Here is a 17,286-nt window from a genome sequence, read left to right as displayed (position 1 = left end):
CCCTCCAAGCCTGCACCGATCCAGATCCTCTATCTAAACCTGTCGCCTATTTTCTAAGGGTCAGTATCTCTTTGCTTCCTGCCCATTCATGTATCTGTCTAGATACATCTTAAAAGACGCTATCGTGCCCGCGTCTACCACCTCCGCTGGTAACGCGTTCCAGGCACCCACCACCCTCTGCGTAAAGAACTTTCCACGCATATCCCCCCTAAACTTTTCCCCCCTCACTTTGAACTCGTGACCCCGAGTAATTGATTAGATTAGATTAGAGATACAGCACTGAAACAGGCCCTTCGGCCCACCGAGTCTGTGCCGAACATCAACCACCCATTTTTTATACTAATCCTACACTAATCCCATATTCCCAACAAACATCCCCACCTATCCCTATATTTCCCTACCACCTACCTATACTAGCGACAATTTATAATGGCCAATTTACCTATTAACCTGCAAGTCTTTTGGCTTGTGGGAGGAAACCGGAGCACCCGGAGAAAACCCACGCAGACACAGGGAGAACTTGCAAACTCCACACAGGCAGTACCCGGAATCGAACCCGGGTCCCTGGAGCTGTGAGGCTGCGGTGCTAACCACTGCGCCACTGTGCCGCCCTGCGCACTGAATCCCCCACTCTGGGGAAAAAGCTTCTTGCTATCCACCCTGTATCGACCTCTCATGATTTTGTACACCTCAATCAGGTCCCCCCTCAACCTCCGTCTTTCTAATGAAAATAATCCTAATCTACTCAACCTCTCTTCTTAGCTAGCGCCCTCCATACCAGGCAACATCCTGGTGAACCACCTCTGCACCCTCTCCAAAGCATCTACATCCTTTTGGTAATGTGGCGACCAGAACTGCACGCAGTATTCCAAATGTGGCCGAACCAAAGTCTTATACAAATGTAACATGACCTGCCAACTCTTGTACTCAATACCCCGTCCGATGAAGGAAAGCATGCCATGTGCCTTCTTGACCACTCTATTGACCTGCGTTGCCACCTTCAGGGAACAATGGACCTGAACACCCAAATCTCTCTGTACATCAATTTTCCCCAGGACTTTTCCATTTACTGTATAGTTCACTCTTGAATTGGATCTTCCAAAATGCATCACCTCGCATTTGCCCTGATTGAACTCCATCTGCCATTTCTCTGCCCAACTCTCCAATCTATCTATATTCTGCTGTATTCTCTGACAGTCCCCCTCACTATCTGCTACTCCACCAATCTTAGTGTCATCTGCAAACTTGCTAATCAGACCACCTATACTTTCTTCCAAATCATTTATGTACATCACAAACAACAGTGGTCCCAGCACGGATCCCTGTGGAACACCACTGGTCACACGTCTCCATTTTGAGAAACTCCCTTCCACTGCTACTCTCTGTCTGCTGTTGCCCAGCCAGTTCTTTATCCATCTAGCTAGTACACCCTGGACCCCATGCGACTTCACTTTCTCCATCAACCTACCATGGGGAACCTTATCAAACGCCTTACTGAAGTCCATGTATATGACATCTACAGCCCTTCCCTCATCAATCAACTTTGTCACTTCCTCAAAGAATTCTATTAAGTTGGTAAGACATGACCTTCCCTGCACAAAACCATGTTGCCTATCACTGATAAGCCCATTTTCTTCCAAATGGGAAGAGATCCTATCCCTCAGTATCTTCTCTCGCTGCTTCCCTACCACTGACGTCAGGCTCACCGGTCTATAATTACCTGGATTACCCCTGCTACCCATCTTAAACAAGGGGACAACATTAGCAATTCTCCAGTCCTCCGGGACCTCACCCGTGTTTAAGGATGCTGCAAAGATATCTGTTAAAGCCCCAGCTATTACCTCTCGCTTCCCTCAGTAACCTGGGATAGATCCCATCCGGACCTGGGGACTTGTCCACCTTAATGCCTTTTAGAATACCCAACACTTCCTCCCTCCTTATGCCGACTTGACCGAGAGTAATCAAACATCTATCCCTAACCTCAACATCCGTCATGTCCTTCTCCTCGGTGAATAGCGATGCAAAGTACTCGTTTAGAATCTCACCCATTTTCTCTGACTCCACGCATAACTTTCCTCCTTTGTCCTTGAGTGGGCCAATCCTTTCTCTAGTTACCCTCTTGCTCCTTATATATGAATAAAAGGCTTTGGGATTTTCCTTAACCCTGTTTGCTAAAGATATTTTATGACCCCTTTTAGCCCTCTTAATTCCTCAGATTGGTCCTACATTCCCGATATTCTTCCAAAGCTTTGTCTTTCTTCAGCCGCCTAGACCTTATATATACTTCCTTTTTCCTCTTAGCTAGTTTCACAATTTCACCTGTCATCCATGGTTCCCTAATCTTGCCATTTCTATCCCTCATTTTCACAGGAACATGTCTCTCCTGCACGCTAATCAACCTCTCTTTAAAAGCCTCCCACATGTGGATTTATCTTCAAACAGCTGCTCCCAATCTACATTCCCCAGCTCCTGCCGAATTTTGTTATAGTTGGCCTTCCCCCAATTTAGCACTCTCCCTTTAGGACCACTCTCGTCTTTGTCCATGAGTATTCTAAAACTTACGGAATTGTGATCACTATTCCCAAAGTAGTCCCCTACTGAAACTTCAACCACCTGGCCGGGCTCATTCCCCAACACCAGGTCCAGTATGGCCCTTTCCCGAGTTGGACTATTTACATACTGCTCTAGAAAACCCTCCTGGATGCTCCTTACAAATTCTGCTCCATCTAGACCTCTAACACTAAGTGAATCCCAGTCAATGTTGGGAAAATTAAAATCTCCCATCACCACCACCCTGTTGCTCCTACATCTTTCCATAATCTGTTTACATATTTGTACCTCTATCTCACACTCGCCTTTGGGAGGCCTGTAGTACAGCCCCAACATTGTTACCGCACCCTTCCTATTTCTGAGTTCTGCCCATATTGCCTCATTGCTCGAGTCCTCCATAGTGCCCTCCTTCAGCACAGCTGTGATATCCTCTTTGACCAGTAATGCAACTCCTCCACCCCTTTTACCTCCCTCTCTATCCCGCCTGAAGCATCGATATCCTGGGATATTTAGTTGCCAATCGTGCCCTTCCCTCAACCAAGTCTCAGTAATAGCAATAACATCATACTCTCAGGTACTAATCCAAGCCCTAAGTTCATCTGCCTTACCTACTACACTTCTTGCATTAAAACAAATGCACCTCAGACCACCAGTCCCTTTGCGTTCATCATCTGCTCCCTGCCTACTCTTCCCTTTAGTCACGCTGACTTCATTATCTAGTTCCTTACAGGCTTTCGTTACTACCTCCTTACTGTCCACTGACCACCTCATTTGGTTCCCATCCCCCTGCCACATTAGTTTAAACCCTCCCCAACAGCGTTAGCAAAAGCACCTCCAAGGACATTGGTTCCAGTCCGGCCCAGGTGTAGACCGTCCAATTTGTAATAGTCCCACCTCCTCGAGAAACAGTCCCAATGTCCCAAAAATCTGAACCCCCTCCCTCCTGCACCATCTCTCAAGCCACGCATTCATCCTGACTATTCTTTCATTTCTACTCTGACTATCACGTGGCACTGGTAGCAATCCTGAGATTACTACCTCTGAGGTCCTACTTTTTAACTTGGCTCCTAACTCCTTAAATTCTGCTTGTAGGACCTCATCCCGTTTTTTACCTCTATCATTGGTGCCTATGTGCACAACGCCAACTGGCTGTTCACCCTCCCCCTTCAGAATGTTCTGCAGCCGATCTGAGACATCCCTGACCCGTGCACCTGGGAGGCAACATACCATTCGGGAGTCTCGTTTTCGACCACAGAACCGACTATCTACTCCCCTTACAATCGAATCCCCTATGAATATAACCCTTCCACTCTTTTTCCTGCCCTTCCGAACAGCAGAGCCAGCCACGGTGCCATGAACCTGGCTACTGCTGCCTTCCCCTGGTGAGCCATCTCCCTCAACAGTCTCCAAAACGGTATACCTGTTTTGGAGGGAGATGACCGCAGGGGACACCTGCGCTGCCTTCCTGCTCTTCCTCTGCCTTTTGGTCACCCATATTCTTTCTCCCTCAGCAATCCTAATCTGCGGTGTGACCAATTTGCTAAACGTGCTATCCACGACCTCCTCAGCATCGCGGATGCTCCAAAGTGAGTCCATCCGCAGCTCCAGAGCCGTCATGCGGTTTAACAGGTGCTGCAGCTGGACACACTTCCAGCACGTGAAGGAGTCAGGGACATCACCCGTGTCCCTGAGCTCCCACATTGAGCAAGAGGAGCATAACACGGGTCTGAGATCTCCTGCCATTTTTAATTTTAAGCTTAACTTGGTCTTAACTTAGATAAGTGAAAAAGGAATGAAAAGTTTTTACCAATCGCACGAGAAACAAAAAAAAAAAGAAATAGAAAAAGCCTTACCTTCTCTACACACCACCGAGTCCTTTTTTTTTTTGGTTCGAGGAGGAGAGCGGGTGGGAGACACTACAGGTGTAGTGTCTCGGGTTCAGCCGCTGCCCAAATATATAGGACTTACTTACCCAGCTGCCACCTCGCTCTCCCTGTCGCCGCTATGTCTCAATTAGGTCACCTTTCATTCTTCTAAACACCAGAGAATATAGGCCCAATTTACTCAGCCTCTCATCATAGGACAAACCCCTCATCCCAGGGACCAATTTAGTAAATCTTTGCTGCACTACCTCCAGTGCAAGTATTTCCTTTCTTAAAATATAGAGATTAAAACTGCACATAGTATTTCAGGTGCGGTGTCACCAAAGCCCTGTACAATTTTATTAAGACTTCTTTATTCCTGTACTTCAGTCCCCTTGCAATAAAGGCCAACATGCCATTTGCCTTCCTAATAGCCTGCTGCACGTACATGTTAACTTTGTGTGTTCCTTGTACGGGTACACCCAAGTCTGTCTGAACATCCATGCTTAGCAGTTACACACCTTTTTAAAAAAAAAAAAATTCTGTTTTTACAACCAAAGTGATCAACTTCACACTTCTCTACATTATACTCCATTTGCCATCTTGTTGCCCACTCACTTAACCTGTCTATATCTCTTTGCATTTACCCAAGTCTAGAGGCTACAATGTGTCTCAATGTAAAGGGAGGGGGAGAAGGAGGAGAGAGAATGAAAGGGAACTATGCATTCTATATTGAGCAAACAATTTCTGTTCTTTTGCTTTTCGAATAGCTTGCTTTGGAAACTCTGATTTAGTAAAGTATTGGATATATTCTTGTAGTTGTTGGGTACCTCAGTGGAGGGGGGGGATAAAACCTTTTCTGAAATTCTCATGAATTTGAAGTTATTTCACCTGCCATTCGCCTAGATGAGGAAGGCTGTTGACTCCATTTTAGTTCATCCTTTGAGAAAAATCTATCCTTCTGTCCGACCCTCAATCATGGTATACATGATTGCAGAGGTTTTGCCTTCATTACCTTAGCACAAAAGTTGTCTCTTCTAAATTGAAAAGCCCAGGTATCCTCACTCCTTTTTCTATTCAGAACTCAATCCTCTGAAGATAAGGCTCAGTATCTACTCCTTACATTATCATTGTGTCTTTTTAAGCAGAACTGGACACCATGCTTAAGGGCATGTTGTTGCCAGAGCACTATACAGTTTAATCATCACTGTTTTGCTTTGATACTTGTTGATTGATATTTGCCTTGTTGATCAACTGCTCTGATCTGATTGGACACACTGCTTCAAAGTCTCAACAGATTCAATTAGATTGCTGATAAGATTTCCAACAAAACTAAGCCCATCTGAGACTTTCCCAATAAAGTAGATCCTTGATGCTGTCCCAAAGTAACAAGATCTGAAGAATGGAGATGTTGGCTTCTGAGGGTTCTTCAATAAAGAGCTTTGAAATTTAATTTTATGTAAAAACATTATGAATTGTCAAAAGAGGGTCCTTTTCCCCCGATGCTTTTCATATCAGCATTTCATTATAAAATAATTAGACCAACATACAGCAAAACATTGTAAACACCACCAGTGCCTCAATATTATGCAATATATTCTCATACTTTGAGAATATATTGGAAGCTCCTCGCCAGTTGAGCAATCTAATGAGTATAGTATATTTTTATCAGAACTATTTTATTATTTTAACATGTTTGATCGTATAAGGATATAAATGCTTTTTTGAAAAGACTGATGCAACAGAAATTGCTGGTAAAACTTAACACGGATGGCATCTGGTGCAAGAACAAATCAGCATCAAGTATAAATCCTTCCCCAGAATTGAAAGGTATTACAGATGAACAGCATTTGAAGGAACATGGGGAGGGGTTGCACAATGCTTGCTCGTGCGTACTCTCCCTTCCTTTCACACTCTGCTATTCTCTCAACAGTCTTATGCGCACACATACACCTAGCAGCAACCCACTTGTTCCAAGATACACCAGCAAACCCATCCTACCTTTCCATTACTTAATAGCCTGATGAAAAAAAAGTGAGCTGTCGTTTGGGCCCAAAGTTGTTCGTCAATATTAAGGCCACCTACAGTATTTTCTTTATAGAGTATGAATGTATTTGATAAGAACTGTAGATGATAGAGCTGATAAGTATGGTCTAGCATTTGAGATGTAAAAATGGGCTTATGCTTTTCTTTGCTTGATTAAAGTTAGTGAAATGAGAAAATTGTAATCTTATACCACATAATATTCCTAGATTTTCTGTTAACCACAAGATGGGTGTAGGTTTAAGAGACCATCCAAAAATGTTGTCTCTGAAAGCATTTAATAACTTTTAAACATCTTTCTTTTGAAACAAGTCATTTTCTGAGTTGTTGCACTCTTCAGTTCCGATGACAGGTTTCACTCAGAGGGCTACAATTGACCCAGAACTGAATGAGATTCACGTCCTGTCGGGTCTCAGTAAAGACAAGGACAAAAGGGAAGAAAATGTTCGGAATTCTTTTTGGATTTATGACATCGCCCGAAACAACTGGTAAGTTGTAAAGCAATAGATTATCTGTAGTACTAACCACAAGTGCTTCCATCATTGGACTTCCCCAAGAGTTTTGTACTGCTTAACATTCACACGCACTTCATTTGTTTTGCTGTTCACAGCACTTGTATTCTGGAGGCATACAGAGCCTATAAATGTTAACGTAGAATGGCTTCATCTTGTGCTGCATCACTCAGTCCATTGTTTCTGTGCCAGCTCCAAAAGGAAATCAAAACTGCATTTGCACGACTTACTTTCAGTATTTTCTACATAAGTTTGTGTACTTTGAAATTTTCCCATCACTCCTCCAAAATAGTCATACTGCATTTTCTCTGATCTCCAAGATTGATCTTTTCTAGACCATGCATGAGAAGTTTGACTGTCTTTATTAGCCTCATTTCCTTACCTCTTAGGAAATAGTTCATGTGACTCCTTGCCTGACCTTCCTTTTGCTCAGCATGTTCTTGTGCTTCAACAAAAACAAGAAATGCTGGAATCACTCAGCAGGTCTGGCAGCATCTGTGGAAAGAGAAGCAGAGTTAACGTTTCGGGTCAGTGACCCTTCTTCGGAAGGTTCTTCGGTTCCGAAGAAGGGTCACTGACCCGAAACGTTAACTCTGCTTCTCTTTCCACAGATGCTGCCAGACCTGCTGAGTGATTCCAGCATTTCTTGTTTTTGTTTCAGATTTCCAGCATCCGCAGTATTTTGCTTTTATGTTCTTGTGCTTGTCTACTCTAGCACTGGGAAAGCACCATTTGGCCAGTGACATTGCCAGAGAATTATTTTTTGATCTGCAAACTAGGTGGATTGAAATTTGAAAAGTAACAGTTGAAATTTTGGTCATTCTGTTGCCAAATAGGTGGTGTATAATGTGACCAGCTAATGTCTGGGTCTATTTTTGGCTTCCAAAATTAGTGTTTTATGAGATAGCTTAAGTCTGTTTATTTCTCCGTTTGTTCTTGTATGGAATACTTGTGGAACAATCAGTGGGAAGAATTTTAGTTTTTGTGTTGAGGCACTATACTTAATTACAAGGAAGTTTCAAGCCTCTGCTTATGCTTCGCTCGGACAGTATCAATAAGAGTGACAACTTTAGCGAACAGGAAATATCCCAAACCCTTTGATCTGGAACTCCAAGTCTGAAAGGTAGCGGCAGAAACTCTCATTACATTTCAAAAATACTTGGAAATGCAGTAACCTAGAGGGCTATGGACCAAGAGCTGGCCAGGAGGATTAGGCTAGACAGCTTCCGTGCTGTAAATTTTCAATGTTTCAATCGACCAATGATGCACTGTGTTGGACTACAGTGGCAGTATCGTAGCCAATGAGGTTTAACCAAGGTGTGATAAACTATGGGGCTCCACTTCCTGTGATAGTATCATTTAAAGCACCTAACTGAATTGCAGTCTTCTGAGTTAGAAAGTATATTTTAATTTTCTTGACCTGTGCATTCATGGTTACTGTGGATATTTTGCTGGCAATGCAGGCCAAAAATTGTTCTGCAGCCATCTTTACTGATTACTCTGATCTTGATATTTGAGGGATGTAGCAAATGGTATATGTGTGGAATTATTTTGTGCAAGTACCAGTAATGTGGATTGCTCCAAAAACACAAACTATTTTAAAATGCAGAACCTGTATATCATAGGATGGTAACAGTACAGAAGGAGGCCATTCGGCTTATTGTGTTTGTGCTGACTGTCTGCAGGAGCAACTCAGCCAGTCCCACTCCCCTGTCTTTTCTCCATAGCCCTGCACATTTTCTCTGTTCAGGTGCGTATCCAATTCCCTTTTGAAAGCCACAATTGAGTCTGCCTGCACCACACTGTCAATCCAGATCCTAACTCCTTGCTGTATAAAAATGTTTTTCCTCATGTCGCAATTGCTTCTTGTGCCAATCACCTTAAATTGGTGTCTGCTGGTTCTCAACCCTTTTACCAATGGGAACCATTTCCCTCTGTCTGCTCTGTCTAGACCCTTCATGATTTTGAATATCTCAATCAAATCTCCCTCAACCTTTTCTTTAAGGATAACAACCCCAACTACTCTAATCTGTTCACTTAAGTCCCTCATCCCTGGAACCAATTTTGTCAATCTTTTCTATACCGTCTCCATAGCTTTCATATTCTTAAAGTGTGGTGCCCAGAATTGGGGATATACTCCATTTGAGGCCGAGCCAGTGTTTTATAAAAGTTCATCCTAACTTCCTTGCTTTTGTACTCTCTGACTTTGTTTATAAAGCCCAGAATCCCATATGCCTTTTTAACCATTTTCTCCAACTGCCCTGCCACCTTCAATGATTTGTGTACACATATTCCCAGTTCTTCTTCGTTTTTCCTCAGTCGAGGATTTCTGCTTCCCCCCACTGTAGTTGGCAGGGCCCTCAACTGTGTCCGGCCCATTTCCCACACCTCTACCCTCACCCCTTCCCCTCCCTCCCAGAACCGCGACAGGGTTCCCCTTGTCCTCACTTTCCACCCCATCAGCCTCTATATCCAAAGGATCATCCTCCACCATTTCCGCCACCTCCAGCGTGATGCCACTATCAAATGCATCTTCCCCTCCCTTCCCCTGTCAGCATTCCGAAGGGATCGTTCCCTCTGCGACACCCTGGTCCACTCCTCCATTACCCCCACTACCTCATCCCCTTCCCACAGCACCTTCCCTTGCAATCACAGGAGGTGTAATACCTGCCCATTTACCTCCTCTCCTCACTATACCAGGCTCCAAACAGTCCTTTCAGGTGAAGCAGCGATTTACTTGTACTTCTTTCAATGTAGTATACTGTATTCGCTGCTCACAATGTGGTGGTCTCTACACTGGGGAGATCAAACGCAGACTGGATGACCGCTTTGCGGAACTCCTCCGCTTAGTCCGAAAGCATGACACCGAGCTTCCGGTTGATGCCATTTCAACAGTCCCCCCTGCTCTCATGCTCACATCTCTGACCTGGGATTGCTGCAGTGTTTCAGTGAATATCCAAGCAAGCTCGAGGAACAGCATCTCATTTACCGATTAGGCACACTACAGCATGCTGGACTGAACATTGAGTTCAATAATTTCAGAGCATGACGGGCCCCCCCCATTTTACTTTTATTTTTAGTTTTTGTTTTTTTTTTTTGTTTATTTTATTATATTTTATCTTAGTTTGTTCAGTTTGCCTACCCACTTTTTTTTTCATGTTTGTACTTGCGGCTGTTCAAGTGTCAGTCCGTTAACACTCCATCTGTATGAATGCTTTGTCTTTCAACGCACCATTAACATATTGTTCGCCTTTGCTCCATGGCCTTCTGGTCACTTATTCTCTGTGACCTTGTCCTATTTACACCTCCTTTGTTATCTCTTGCCCCACCTCCACTTTACTTGCTTAAAACCTTTCACATTTCTAACATTTGCCAGTTCTGAAGAAGGGTCACTGACCTGAAATGTTAACTCTGCTTCTCTCTCCACAGATGCTTCCAGACCTGTTGAGTATTTCCAGCATTTCTTGTTCTTATTTCAGATTTCCAGCATCCACAGTATTTTGATTTTATTCCCAGTTCTCTCTGTTCCTGCAGCCTGTTTAGAATTGTATCATTTATTTTATATTGATTCTCCGCGTTCTACATTCCAATGTATCACTTCATACTTCTCTGCATTAAATTTCATCTTCCACCTGTCGGCCATTCCACCAGTCTTGTCTGTGTCTTCTTGAGGTCTATCACTATCCTCTCCACAGTTCACAATACTTCGAAGTTTTGTGTGCTGCAAATTTTGAAACTGTGCTCTGTGCACTCAAGTCTAGATCATTACTATATATCAAGAAAAGCAGTGGTCCGACTGCTGATCCCTGGGGAACTGCACTGTAAACTTTCACCAGTCGAAAAACAACCATTCACCACTACTGTTTCCTGTCACTCCGTGAACTTTGTATCCATGCTGCCATTGTCACTTTTATTCCATGGGCTTCAACTTGGCTGACGAGCCTATTACATGGCACTTCTTCATACGCCTTTTGGATGTCCATGTAGACCTCATCAGTCCTTTCTGTTACCTCATCAAAAAATGTCAGGTTAGTTTAAACACCATTTGCTTAATGGATCCACATTTTTCAAGTGACTCTTAATTTTGTCCAGAGTATAGTGAGAATTCTTCATTGAGGAATTCTCATTAGTGTGGGTTTATGCTGTGCATTTTGTGGTACTTCCTTATGCACTTCAGCCTGTTATTCCATGTAAGTGAAATCTTCTGTTTGAAAACAGTAAGGCTTATTTCCATCTGAAAAATACCTACAGATTTCTCTTAATGTTGTTTTCCCTGCAATTTAGAAGGTTAACGTGTGATTTGATCAAAGTTTTCAAGATATCTGGACAAAATTAACAGTCACTTGGACAAGAGTGAATTAATTAAGGAAAGCCAGCATGGATTTGTTAAAGGTAAATTGTATTTAACTAACGTGATTGAGTTTTTTGATGAGGCAATGGGGAGGGTTGATGAGGATAATGCAGTTGATGTGGTGTACATAGACATACAAAAGGTGTTTGATAAAGTCCCACATAATAGGGAACTGATTGGGAATAGTTTCTCGATAACTACCCTTTGGTTGCAGAGTCTAGGACTATGCAGCATAGTCTAAAAATATGGCAAATGGAAATTGATATCAATTAATTTTAAATTTGAGATTGACAAATGTTTGTTATCTAAAGGATTAAGGGATATGAGGCAAAGTTGGGCATGTGGAGTTAGGTCATAGATCAGCCATGATCTTGTTAAATGACAGAACAGGTTTGAGGGGTTAAATGGCCTCCTCCTTTACTCATGCTCTTGTGTTCCTATAATAGCATGTTTTTCTGTGGCATAGGTCCTGTGTCTACAAAAACGATCAGTCTTTAAAAGATAATCCGAACAAGAGCCTTCAGGAAGAGGAACCATGCCCTCGATTCGCTCACCAGCTAGTCTATGATGATATGCACAAGGTACCTTATATCTTTGGTCTTCATTCATACTTTTTCTTTTTTTTTAACCACACAGCAATTTGTCCCCCATCACTATATGTTAGGTCATAGAGGTCTCAAACAGGTGCCATTGCCTATTAACAAACCCATAACTATCTTTGTGATTAACACTGAATAGATTAATACTTAGCTTTTTTATTATTTATTATGGCCTATTTTCGGTGATCTTAAAGGGCAGTATCATCACGAAAAGGAGTTTTAGCCAACAGTCTTTTCCTCTTCCTATTTGCTCTCCTCCATTCCTGAAGGATGGACAGATGCTGGCATATGGCTGTAAAGGCACTGGCCAACATTTAGTACCTCTCGCAGGTGACCGCGCTTCATTTGAGCGTGCAGACATTCGAGAGGAGTAGGGAGCACCACAGCTGAGGCTGATGCCATTCTTATCTTTCATCTACATATGTGTGCATTTCTTCATATGTTGCAGCATAGCTGCAGTGTTTGTTTTACTTCCCTTCTCTTCCTCCACCATCCTTCTTTCCAGCCGAGAGACCCTGTAGCTCTGGCTGACATCAGTGAACTGGGCACAGACTAGAGTCAGACCTGGTACTTCCTGGTTTATATGGCTCAATTCCACATTAGACAGTGAATGTTTACAACTGAAACTTGAGTAGAAACAATAAATCTTGATATTTTTCCCCAAGCTTCCATTTCATATGATGCATTTCAAAGTAGCACCGCAGCCTCACAGCTCCAGGGACCCGGGTTCGATTCTGGGTACTGCCTGTGTGGAGTTTGCAAGTTCTCCCTGTGACTGCGTGGGTTTTCGCCAGGTGCTCCGGTTTCCTCCCACAGCCAAAAGACTTGCAGGTGATAGGTAAATTGGCCGTTGTAAATTTCCCTTAGTGTAGGTAGGTGGTAGGGAATATGGGATTACTGTAGGGTTAGTATAAATGGGTGGTTGTTGGTCGGCACAGATTCGGTGGGCTGAAGGGCCTGTTTCAGTGCTGTATCTCTAAAATAAAAAAAATCTTTGTTGTCCCTTCGGAAATAAAGGGTATGTCGAGCACTTCCGCCCTTGAAAATAGAGCTCCTTCAAATGACCCAGTCTGCTTAATCAACTCTGCTTGCATGCACACAGCTGGCTTTGTGTCTACTAGAGTCAGCAGTTTGAACGCTGATCTTCAGTACTAACCCCACAAAGGAGAAAAGTCGATTTGAAATTGAGCCCAGAAAATCCAATTATCTTTGAAAAGAGGTAATCCCCTCCCATTTCAGTAAAGGTAAAACTTTTTGCAGTTCAGTGTATTTGTTCCGTTCAGTGCCTTGGGCAGCCTTTTGCTATCATGTACATTCCATCAGGAGCCATTGGATAGCTTTGTGGACTTGGTTCTGCTAAAGCGGGCTGTGATGCCTCCGGCAAGTTAATACAGCTTAATTCAGTTCCTGTGAAGTGGAATCAAACCAGAGCCAAAACCCTTTCAAAGGTAATTTCCCAAACACTTCAAGGGTGTCCTAATGGAAACAGACACAAATTAGTATATTTGTATTTCTAACTGGGAATGGTTTATTGTCAAGGTAGCAGAATTAAATTATCAGATATAGTTCTAAAATGGGCTAAAAGCACCTTAAATAATGGAGCAGCGGTTATCCAGTTTGAGCTGTAGGATTAAATATTTGGCACAGCAAGTTGACATAATATGCTTCCCATTCAGTGACTGATTGCAAAGGCAGAATAATCTTACTGCTGGAGTTCCTGAAGGAGGGACTGAGTACAGCTGAGTGCATCATTTAGCTATCTATAACTGACCTGTCCCAGATCTTCCCATCAGTGTAACCATGTGGAATGTCAATTGTGTATTATCGACTGCCCCTGATGTATTGAAGTACAACCTATATTTTACCTACAATTATTGAAACTATTAAGCAGTGTTGCAGCTGATTATTAAGCCCTTGCATTCATCGAACTCCAATACGAGATTGCGGGTAGCTGGGGATGAATTACGCAGCTACAATTTACTCCTCAGCGTTTTGATGATACAAGAACCATAAGGGTGCAGTTAGTGTGGTTTATGGATATAATGGTACTGAATAGAAATTGCTGCTGCTCTTGGAATAAAAAGTAGTTGGAAGCTAAAGTTAATTTTTTTGGAACTTGAATAATTCTGATAGTGTCAGGCTAATTTTTAACTCCCTGTGCCTGAGAAAAATGAGCATCAACGTAGAGGCAGCAAAATAAATAAGGAGACACTTCTACCGGCAGGAGGTTTGTTAACCAGAGGGCACAGATTGAAGGCAAATACTCATTCCTACAGGACTTATCCAGGGAACTCACCCAGGTGATGAAGGCCTGGATAGGTGATTTCCTTGCGGTAAATGATTTGTGGTCTTGCTGCACTACCACAGGTGTACCTCTGGGGAAGGTACTTGGCCTCCACTCCATTATTAGTGACTCAGTGCCTGTCTCCAAAACTGATGGTGCTCTTTTGCTGATGAAACCACTCTCTGCTGAGTTCTTAATTCCCTGTCTGAAGTGTGATTGATAACTGAATTGATGGCAGGCAGGTAGATGGAGTGGGAGGGAGGGCAGATAGATAGTGAGCTGCTTTGAGCGATAACAAGACCCAGCAGCAACTCTGATTGGTTCTTAATGTTATTCTCATCTGTATTCCCATCAGGATTTCAAATTCTGTTCATTATAAACACTCAGCTTAGCTTGCATGTCGATTCATAGAAGTGAATTTGATGAAAAAGTTGATTTTCAAGCCTTTCATGTCATGAGAACTTCAGTGTTCTGCGAAACTTGATTGGCCACTGATGACAGCAGGTTGTATAGGATCATCTGTCATTTTTAGTCTCTGCACAGTTCTGGTCCATACACACTGCTTGACAAGGTGGCCTACTGCATGCCTATCTCCATACTTTACAGCATTGGAGAGATGTAGCCCTGCTGTTGGATGTCTACACATCTCACCACAGCAACATCATACAAGTTGTTGCTTAGACCATAGCCTTGTGTGAATTGAGAACTGAGACGTTATACCTCAATGTTTTGCGTCCCTTATGTTTGTGCAAAATACCAGTGTTGGCATGACTTGCCTTCTACTGCCTGTGGATTTATCATCCAGATAGTGCCTCCATTTAGGGAACACATTCCAAATAATGACTAAGTTAACCATTTCTTGTCGAGCCAGTGTTGCTGCAGCGTATATGGACATTCTGGCTTGCCCCAGCACTACTGCTCAAGCCTTTGCATGCTTTTTAAAAATTTGTTCATGGGAGGTGGGCATCGCTAGCTAAACCAGCATTTATTGCCCATCCCTAATTGCCTTGAGAAGGTGGTGGTGAGCTGCCACCTTGAACTGCTGCAGTCTTTGGGGTATAGGTACACCAACAGTGCTGTTCGGAAGGGGGTTCCAGGATTTTGACCTAGCGGCAGTGAAGGAACAACAATATCGTTCCAAGTCAGGATGGTATGTGGCTTGGAGGGTAACTTGCAGGTGGTGGCATTCCCATGCATCTGCTGCCCTTGTCCTTCTAGGTGGTAAAGTCACGGGTTTGGAAGGTGCTGTCAAAAGAGCCTTGGTGAACTGCTGCAGTACATCTTGTAGATGGTACACACTGCTGCCACTGTGCGTCGGTGATGGAGGGAGTGGATGTTGAAAGTGGTGGATGAGGCGCCAGTGTAGCGGACCACTGTGTCCTGGATGGTATTAAGCTTCTTGAGTGTTGTTGGAGCTGCACCCATCCAGGCAAGTGCCATGTAGTTGGGCAGGCATTGGGGAGACGGGAGGTGAGTTACTTGCTGCAAAATTCCTACCTCTGATCTGCTTTTGTAACCACAGTATTTATGTAGCTGGTGCAGTTCAATTTCTGGTCAATGGTAACTGCTAGGATGTTGATGGTGGGGGATTGAGTGATGGTAATGCCATTTAAACATCAAGGGGAGCTGGTTAGATTCTCTCCTGTTTGAGATGGCCATTGCCTAGCACTTGTGTGGCGTGAATGTTACTTGCCACTTGGCAGTTCAAGCCTGGATGTTGTCCAGGTCTTGCTGCAACTGGACACGGGCTGCTTCAGTATCTGAGAAGATGTGAATGGTGCTGAAGATTGCGCAATCATCAGCGAACATCCTCACTTGATGAAGCAGCTGAAGATGGTTAGGCCTAGGACACTACCCTAAGGAACTCCTGCAGTGATGTCCTTGGACTGAGATGATTGACCTCCAAAAAACACAACCATCTTCCTTTGTGCTAGGTATGACTCCAACCAGCAGAGTTTTCCCCCTGATTCCTATTGACTCCAGTTTTGCTAGGGCTCCTTGATGCCATACTCTGTCAAATGCTGCCTTGATGTCAAGGGCAGTCACTCTCACCTCACCTCACCTCACCTCATGCTTCCATCAGCCAGCATGGTCCAAATTATGAGGACTTGTTCTTGGCTGCGTCTGTTTTCGAAAGTACCCTTTTATGGCACTCTTTGCATTTTCCATGCCAAAAAAAGCTTTTATTTTTTATTACTCGCTTGTAACTCTGGAAATATCCTGAGTATCTTCTAGTGCCAGAAGTGGAGCACTGCAGCAACTGTTGTATTTTCCGTTAATCTGTTGTATAGCTTTGTGGACCTAGGCTGAAACAAATCTTCAAAAGAGGTGATATAATAGCGCAGCATATTGGAAGTTTCAGTACCCTGCTCTTGTCTGCTGTTAGATTCTCTGTGACAGGCAAGGGTTTCATTCTATACTGTGTTGTAAAATATTCCTACATCATATCTTTTCATATGAATTTCTAGCTGGACCAAGAGTGGACTATAGCCAATGATTCCCTCAGGGAAGCTTATTGTTCCTGCAGCTTGGAATGTGCAGTGTACTTGTCTGATTTGAAGCTCATGTAACCTTTGAGCTGGAACCAAAATTGTGGATCCTTGGAAGGACAATGGGTATTTTATTTGTAGATTCCAGTCAGGTGGCCAAGAATGTAAGGTTCTTGTTAACTCTGGCTGAACCATTCTTCAGAATACAGGCTAGGTGTTTTGATTTGGAAATCAGTCAGGTGGCAAAGAGCTAATGCCCGGATCAGTCTGATTATGCCTAATCAAGGCATTAATTGAGCTGAGTTACTCAAATAGCCCCACATTCAAAATTTTCCAAGATGTATTTGGTCTTGTTTGATTGCAACTTTACATTCAGGTGGCTCTCAGTCTGGAATAGCTTTAACACTCTGGCCATCTCCTTACTTTATTCAGCCCAATTTTATTTCTGTGCTCGGTTGAGGTGTAATTCAGTGAAGTTAAGTCACATTGATCCAAAATTTAGTTAATGGACTCAATGAAAACTCTGAATCTTGAAATACTTTCTGATTTTGATTTCACAGATTTTGAAGTATCAATCCAAATTAAATGTTCATCTA

General features: G+C 43.2%; 1 protein-coding gene across 5 annotated transcripts in view; it reads left to right on the top strand.

Moving 5' to 3' along the window:
* mkln1 (muskelin 1, intracellular mediator containing kelch motifs) overlaps positions 1–17,286 on the top strand; it is a 168,021-nt gene that overhangs the window by 130,766 nt on the left and 19,969 nt on the right. For all 5 annotated transcript variants that reach the window (XM_068059463.1, XM_068059462.1, XM_068059460.1 and 2 more), the window contains 2 exons: positions 6,796–6,943; positions 11,785–11,899. In XM_068059463.1, coding sequence (XP_067915564.1) covers positions 6,796–6,943; positions 11,785–11,899 — 263 coding nt within the window. The remainder of the gene's footprint in view (positions 1–6,795; positions 6,944–11,784; positions 11,900–17,286) is intronic.

Source organism: Heterodontus francisci, chromosome 27 (assembly GCF_036365525.1).
Source record: "Heterodontus francisci isolate sHetFra1 chromosome 27, sHetFra1.hap1, whole genome shotgun sequence".
Taxonomy (NCBI): domain Eukaryota; kingdom Metazoa; phylum Chordata; class Chondrichthyes; order Heterodontiformes; family Heterodontidae; genus Heterodontus; species Heterodontus francisci.
The sequence above is the reverse complement of the archived record's forward strand: the minus strand, read 5'-3'. Positions and strand labels throughout refer to the sequence as shown.